The sequence below is a fragment of the Nanorana parkeri genome, unplaced genomic scaffold (genome assembly GCF_000935625.1).
Source record: "Nanorana parkeri isolate BGI_ZX_2015 unplaced genomic scaffold, ASM93562v1 scaffold680, whole genome shotgun sequence".
Taxonomy (NCBI): domain Eukaryota; kingdom Metazoa; phylum Chordata; class Amphibia; order Anura; family Dicroglossidae; genus Nanorana; species Nanorana parkeri.
Window position 1 is genome coordinate 605,719 of NW_017306948.1, and position 8,397 is coordinate 614,115.

General features: G+C 47.4%; 1 protein-coding gene across 6 annotated transcripts in view; it reads right to left on the minus strand.

Moving 5' to 3' along the window:
* The window catches only part of PTK2 (protein tyrosine kinase 2), a 202,993-nt gene that overhangs the window by 3,225 nt on the left and 191,371 nt on the right, over positions 1–8,397 (minus strand). For 4 of the 6 annotated variants that reach the window (XM_018563616.1, XM_018563615.1, XM_018563614.1 and 1 more), the window contains 3 exons: positions 8,252–8,260; positions 4,481–4,636; positions 2,069–2,149 (listed from right to left, as the gene is read on the minus strand). In XM_018563616.1, coding sequence (XP_018419118.1) covers positions 2,069–2,149; positions 4,481–4,636; positions 8,252–8,260 — 246 coding nt within the window. The remainder of the gene's footprint in view (positions 1–2,068; positions 2,150–4,480; positions 4,637–8,251; positions 8,261–8,397) is intronic. The other 2 variants (XM_018563617.1, XM_018563611.1) reach the window with 1 other exon arrangement.

Sequence of the window (8,397 nt, forward strand, 5' to 3'; positions counted from 1 at the left end):
CAGAGGCAGCGGGGGATCCGACATGAAGCACTTCAGCCGCGGGGGGGGGGGGGGGGTGGGAGCCGCTGTGACAGAACTAAGGCCAGAACTAAGGCCGAGAGGTGAGGAGAGAGAGAGGTGCCGGCTGTCAGATCCAGACCGAGCGTCTCTCTCTCTCTCTCTCCTTACCGCTCGGCATTAGTTCTTTGACAGCCGCCGGCCGTCCTCCCCAGCCGCCGGCTCCTTCACTTCTTCTCGGATCCCGGCTGCATACAGATGGATCCAGAGAAGATGGATCCAGAGAATCCAAGCAGCGGGGATCCAGAGAAGCCCCACCGGCGGGAGGAGAGGACATCGCGATCTACTAGAGATCGCTACGCGATCGACCTTATGGGCACCCCTGCTGTAGAGCATGGGGATGCAATCTTGACATTCCAGCTGTGATGAAACTCGCATGTGATGTAAAGTCCCATCATACCTCTGGGAGTCATGTTTATGGCTGTCAGTGTCTTGCAATGTCTCATTGAACTTGTAGTTTCACCACAGCTGGAGTGCCGAGGTTGCACGCCCCTCCTGCAGAGTTTAAAGGGAATGATGTAAATAATGTAAAACCTCCAACGGGTGATAACTGGTTATTGAGAGCGGTCAGAGGAGGATGGCCAGACTTGTACAAGCTGACAGGAGGTCCACGGGGGCTTTAATAATGGCTCTATACAGTAGTGCTGTGCAGAAGGTCCTCTGTGAACCCTCGTTAGAGGTAACGTGCGGTCCGCTATGAAAAGGAAAATTAGTCTATAGGGGGCGTCAATCACCAGATTTAGGTGTCTGAAGGCTCCCAGATTCTGCTCTGGCAGATGATGGAGGGTCAGATGCTGGTCGGTGGAGTGCTGTGGATCTGGACACGAGTATGTGGCCTACAAATCTGCAGACACGCTGACCAGTCCACATGGGCCGGATAGGATTGTTTCCAGCAATCCATATCAATGATAATATCAGGTATTCTGAAGGTTAACCCATTCATGACTGAGCTTGTTTTTGGTTTCTGTTCGTAAATGACTGACACACTTTTGACATTTTTGCTGTGTGATTCTTCCACGTCAGTAATATACTTTCTTACAAAGTGCACCCACACATATTATATATTGTTTTTTAGAGGACAGATAGGGCTATATATTTATATCACATATGTGTGTCTAACGCCTCACTTAGGACAAATACAAATTAAAAAAAGAGGAAAAAACGTAAAAAAAAACTTTTTTTCCCAGTTTTGATTTGTAGTATTTTTTTTTAACAAAACCAGCACAGCTAAAAAAAAAGCCAATACATACATTCATTTATTTGTCCCTTATTTTTAATTTTTTTACACTTTTCACTATTTTTTTTAATTTATTTACACTTTTCACTTTTTTTATACTGACAAATTTTATTTATTTAATTATATCAGGCAGTCATTGTGAATTAATCTCACTATTACTGCTTGATAAATTAATACATTTTTTTTTATTATCAGGCTGCTTCAAACTTCAGAACAGCCGATAATAAGTTAGTGACACTGATCCTGCAGCAGTTCAGGATTCAGCTGTCAGTGAATGTTTCAGAAAACTTAAACATTCTACTTTCAAGAATAGATACATTATGTGTCTAATACATAACATTTTGTATCTATTCTTGAAAGTCAAAAGATAAAAAAAAAAAAAGCCAGTATAGCTTGAGAGAGATATCTCTCGATCTATACGAGCTGTCAGAATGCCGGCAAAAGCCGACATGTGTGTCTGCTTTGCTGTGACTCTCAGACACCCGATATTAAGGTATCGGGTGTCTGAAAAAGGTTAACCCTTTCAGTAATGGATCTCTAGATAGTTAGACATCTATTACTGAAAGGTAACCGCTGATTCTCAGCGGTTAGCAGCCTTCTAGTGCAGCAAATAACTCGTCACGTACAGTGTACGTGACGAGTCATTTGGTCCCTTTGTGGCTGGACGTACAGTGTACGTCTCCCGTCACGAAGGGGTTAAAGTGGGTCAGACCCGGGACTGGTCAGTGGAATACAATGAATATAAACAAAGTATAATAGGAGATCATCACTCACCTCTCTGTGTGTACTCGCAGGAAGAACAGGAATGGTCTCATCAACAGTGGCCAGCAATGTGCGTAACGCCAGCCCCACCCCCTGCGGATAAACAGGACAAGTTAATCTTACTATATGATAAGGGATGCTGCTCTTAAAGATACTTTATCAAGGCTTTATTTGATGACGATGTGTGTATTGGATGCAGTAACCCCCCCAAACTATCAGAATGCCTCTCACCTGGGTTAGACTTCAGTTGCATGAATTCTGATTAGCTGTTATGGCTTCCGGCCAGGGGTGTCCCTAGGCACGGCGGATGGGGTCGCTGTTGGTGCATGTTCCAGGGGGTGTGCGGGGTAGCTGGTGGTGCCTGATAACTGGGGTGTGCCATCCAGCTCAATGGATAGAAGGGGAAATCCTCCGCACAACTTGCACCAATCAAGGCCCATGTAGACAATGGTGCTTGTAGTGATGAACACGGATGGCACCGTGCAGACACAATGTAATCCGGCTCAATGACATCACTGGTTGACAGGAAGCCGGGCAGAAAATCCCACTCACTTCCTGGGTACCAGTGATGTGGGCGGAACGCTGGCTGATTGCTAAGAGCTGGGCAGGAAGATGTGTATGGCCCTTTACATCTCCCCGCCTGGCTCTTAGCACCCCCGGGACACACTGGCCGGAAAGGAGATAGCAGGCACACTGCAAAGTTTGTGCAACAGAGTGGCAATGCCGGTCTGCCTGCTGTCCTCACTTGTGACCCAAAGAGATGCCACCTGGGGCAACCCTGCTTCAAGCATTTCAGAATTAGAAGTCAACTGAAAATCACCAACATATTCTTTCGGTGATGCTTCAATACCAAAACACAGTATATATATATATAAAATATACAAATATACGATAAATACGATACAATATACAAACTTCATGCAGATATGTCCCTGGCGGGGAGTAAGCCAGGCCCGTATGCTGCAAGGATCCCTCACCCACCAACTTCTTATTTACATGTAAAAGCCTCCCTTGCCTAAGCATCCAAAAGCCCTGCGACCGCTGCTGGGCGCCACCATCTTGAATGTGATGTCAGGAGCGCCGTGTGGCTCAGAGCTGTCATTCAAGTGACACTTGATAGCAGGGGTAGGCAACCTTGGCTCTGCGGCACTACAAATCCCATCATGTTTATTCCATTGGGAGTCATGCCTATGGCCGTCAAGAGTCTTGCAATGCCTCATGGGACTTGGAGTTCCTCAACAGCTGGAGTTCGGAGGTTGCCTCCCCCTGATCTATAGTATTCCCCTTCCCTGGCTGCTACATAATAGGTTATGTAAGGGGATGAGGGGTGGAGGAGCTGGGCCAACAGTATTCAGACACTCGCAGAAGAAGAGAGGGCTATGCCATGCAAGGAGGGAGGGGGGCTGTGCTAGAGAACTGACTTTAATGGAGTACTCAAACTTTGCAGAAAGCTCGAAGTCACAATGAAAGTGAACAAACTACGGAGAGGACAAACACTGCACAGAAGCAAGAAATATACTTGACTTTCTTGTGCTGTTACCTGCAATGTTTGAAGCTGGTGACAGGGTCTCTTTTTATAGTGTATGTAAACCCCAGCAATGAACTTCCCTGATTTGCTTATTCTATATACTAGGGATGCATCTATACCAATGCTGAGTATTTGGGAGTACTGATACTCACCCAAATGCTCCGATACCTAGCCTGATACACTTGTGACGAGGGAGCATGGAGCCGGCTTCCCGGCCAATCAGGAAGCTGGACAGCGTGTAATGACTTGCTGCCTGGCTTCCTGGTTGGTTGAGAAGCTGGCCAACCAGGAAGACGGGCGCTGTGTAATGACGTGTCGCCCGGCTTTCTCATTGGCCTGGGAAGCGGGCCTCATGCCACCTCGTCACCTAGTGAAGAGAATCACGGAGACGGCTTCCCTGCTAATCTGGAAGCCGGCGCCACGTCATTACATGTCGACTGGCTTGCTTAATTGGACTTCCGGTATCGGCGAGTACTGGGAAAAAAATATTGTACCGAAAAACCAGTATCGGTGCATCCCTACTATATACCATTAAAAGTGTTTTGTGATAACTGTTCAACAACGGCAAAAATATACCTATTGATCCTGCCAGAAATCCAGTGCTGTTATGTGTCCTGTGTACTCTGCAGTGGTATTAACTTTGCCCAGTTCACCTCTGAACTACAGAACACATTTCCCATGTTATGGCTGAGAAAGGGAGGTGTTCTGCAGTCCTTAATACTTCCTGTCCTAGGGTGACAACACTGTTCCTCCAAAAACTGAATTGTAAGTGAGTGTTGTCACTCCAGGACAGGCAGCATCATCAGGGTTTAGATTCACTTTAATGCACGAACTGCTATAAGAGGAGCATATGAGGAGCCTGCACCCACTTTGAAAGCATCAAATACACAGCTCACCTTTACCATGGGGACATACTCCTCGGGGGGAGCCGGCTGGATCTTACTAGACATTTCTATCACAGCTTTCACCAGGCCCGTCACATTCTCATACACTTTGTCGTTCGTGCGATCCAAGTTGGCCGTGGGTGGGGGGCTTATCTCTTGCGGCTGTATCTGAATGAAATGAAAGAAGAGTCTGAGCGAGTATTGAAGGTTCAACACGAAATCACACGGCAACAATGAAAGCGGCCACTAGGTGGAGCCCTATAATAACAAAACAGACAGGACGGGCAGCCGGAGCACAAGCGCTCATTGAGAAGAAAGTCATTCAGAATAGACTGGCATAGAAGCGGGTCACGTGCACTTGTTTTCCTTCCAAGCGTGTACGTGCGCGCTGAATGTGACTCTCTGGGCCCGTCTCCCAACTCCATATGCAGACGGGTTCACTGTCAGACTGAGCTGCACTATGTGCAATGGCCAGTTCTTCTGCCCATGAGGAGGACATTGTCAGAGACACGTTTCCTGCTAATGAAAGCCGGACTGTGCCGCACTGAGCCCCTATTCTCTTTACCACGGCAGCGTCTCTTCCTGTAACCCAATATGACAGCCGAGCTCTGTCCATCAAATCTTTATTTGCACTAAAAGTTAAAGCAGAACTCCGGGCAAATTAAATCCCTTGCAGTGCAGGGATAGCCCCCCAGCCAATAAGGTGGTAGACCCCCTATAAGCAGAACTCTGTGCAAATTAAATCCCTTGCAGTGCAGGGGTAGCCCCCCAACCAATAAGGTGGTAGACCCCCTATAAGCAGAACTCTGGGCAAATTAAATCCCTTGCAGTGCAGGGGTAGCACCCCAGCCAATAAGGTGTTAGACCCCTTAAAGCAGAACTCCAGGCTGTCCCGGCACTGCAAGGGTTAAGTGCTTGCTTTGTCTAGGGAGCTTAAAAAAAAAGAAGAAAAAAGTTATACTCACCCAAACCGTGGATTCCAGCTTGCTCCTACACTCACCCCTCCAGCCTGTCCCCTCCTCTGCTCCAGTGATGGCATATCCCTCAGCATCCTCATGTTCTATACACTGGACCTTAGACTGCTGGAGCGAGGCTGAAGGGACCGGTCTAAGAGCGAGCTGGTGTTCTATCAAAGTTTGTGACTGCGTTAGAATGTGTGACCGGCGACGTGGTCACACATTTTAACGTAATCCCGCCCATTTTTTCGGTGGTGTAATATGTGACTGGCAAAAGGGGAAGAATTGTAACACTTTAGGGGAAGAACTGTAACACTTTCTCAGCTGCTCCAGGCAGATCGGCATCGCGGATCATATGTGCAGGAGAACGGATCTGCCCTGAAATGTGACTCTGTGACTGCGATCTCACATTCCGCAAAGTCGGATAGAAGTGACATTTCAGGACCGATTAGCTGTTCCAGGACAGATCGGTTCTCCTGCACATACCCATCTGCGATGCCGATCTGCCTTGTAACAGCTGAGAAAGCGTTGGAATTCTTCCCCTTTTGCTGGTCACATATTCCACTGCCGAAAAACTGGGCGGGATTACGTTAAGATGTGTGACCACGTGACCGGTCACACATTCCAACCCAGTCACAACCTTTGATAGAACACCGGGATTGTGGTTCGGGGGGGGGGGGGAGTATAACTTAGACAAAGCAAGCACTTAACCCTTACAGCGCGGGGTAGTTCTTCTTTAAATCTTCAGGACAAGTTTTTGGGGTCTACCCCCTTCTCATTGGTCCAAACAGCACTGATACACAAAGGTTTAGCAAGATGCAAACATAGTACTGCTTGGACCGAGAAGGAGGAGGTAGAAACTCCCGAAATCTGGTCCTGAAAAAGTAACTGTGGGAATAAAAGAATCACAGAAAGAACATGGCTGCGTTGCTGCAAATGCACAAATACAACTAAAATTCCCTCACCCGATATAAGGGATACTAGTATCGGTGCCGATACCGGAGTATTTGGGCGAGTACTCGTCCAAATGCTCCGATGCCTCGCCCGATACTTCCTGCATCAGGAAGCCGGGCAGCGAGTCATTACACGCTGCCCGGCTTCCCGATTGGTCAGGAAGCCGGCTCCATGCTCCCTCGTCACCTCATGACGAGAAAGCATGGAGCCGGCTTCCCAGCCAATCAGGAAGCTGGGCGCCTCGTCATTACACGGCGTCCGGCTTCCATGATTGGCCAGTAAGCCTGCTCCATGCTTTCTCGTCACATACTGACCAGAAGCATGGAGACGACTTCTTTGTTAATCGGGTAGCCGTGTGGCGAGTCATTACACGCCGTCTGGCTTCCTGAATGGGACTTATGGTACTCGGTATTGGGGCGTACCGAAAAAAAAATATGGGTAAATCGGTACCGAAATACTGGTATCGGTGCATCTCTACCCGATATGTAAATGTGTTTAATAGTTTATTTTCATCTAAAGAGGACATCCAAAATATTCCCAACTGTGATCTATGAATGGGCCCACCTGGACTCGGATCACACAGAGGACGCTGATTGGTTGAATCTCATTGGTGATTGGTGTGATTCACTCATCAATTTCCCGGTCTTCATTATTGTGTCTTTATTGAATCAAGATACTTCTTGATCTTACGGCCGGGGTGAGTGAAGATTCTGGGATATCCGGGATAAGGAAACCATGTGACCAATGTGCTCGGTTTGCCATGAGCGGTTTTATAGGTTTGGATGTCGGCTTTGCTGTGGTTACATTGGTTGGTATCTAAGCAGGAGGCTCCCTCCCGCCCTCTCTGTGCACCCATCTCATGCCGAGTCCTCGGGAGTCGGGGACACCGGATTCTGGATACACTGTGACCGTACAACCATTGTACACCTATCCCTGTCCCTGCTGGAGGAAGACTATGGAACCCAAAACAAGGTCATAATAAAGAGCCCCCAATGGGAGAGATACATCTGCCCTTCCATTGAGGACTTCCTTCTGTTTGCTGCAAATACGCTCAAAGATCCGAGCAAAGACTCGAAGGCTTCGTTCACACCAGAGACAGTGCGTTCCGACCCGATTCTGGCCAGAACCACTGCACTGCATTGCGGCCGGTTCACTATGTTGTGGGGCAGGAGGGGGCATGGCGGTCCATTGAAGTGAATGGCACCATAGCCACGCCCTTCGGCCACAATGCAATCTGGCCAGAATCGGGCCGGAACGCACTGTCCCTGGTGTGAGCGAGGCCTAAAGTCTGGTGGGGCCTCTAACAGCTTAGAAACACCTGGTGTTTGGTTACATTACAGGGCCGTCAGGCTGCCAAGATCTGATTTGAATGCCCTTGTTGTACTTTCAAAATGAATTTTTCCACAATGCTTAGCGCTGGAGAGGTGAATGAGGGCTTGTTCAGAATCTGTAAATTCTTGCATGATCTGGTCACAGATTCACTTTAAATCGACAGTACCAAACACACACGGAAATATCAGTTTTTGGCCTCCTGACCTTTGAAGTCTGTGACAGATAAGAGGGACATTCACATACGAGACACCACTTGAATGTGGAGACAAGAGCCACTATACAGGCTTGGAGAGCCATGCTTGAAATGTAAAGGTTTAAAAGCATCACTGATCATGTGATCACACTCTGTATATCTATCTGGGTAACACAAATGGAGGCTGCATGACTTGATGCAACGGGACAAATCACAAAATACAAAACTCAAACCATTTTCTGGGTGATATCTGTTTGTGAGGTCACAGATGATGATATGTAGTGTTTGACAATCATACCATAACAGTAGAAATGGCGCACACACATACACACACAAATAGGTGCTTACCCTCCAAGGCTAAATTCGAGCAGGGTGAGGGAAGGGTTAAATAAAGTTATCATAGCCAAATAAAAGAGAAAAGAAAAAGAAAATATTAATAAATGCAGCTGAGCAAAAACATGCATGACACATTCATTAATAAGCATCTACAATGT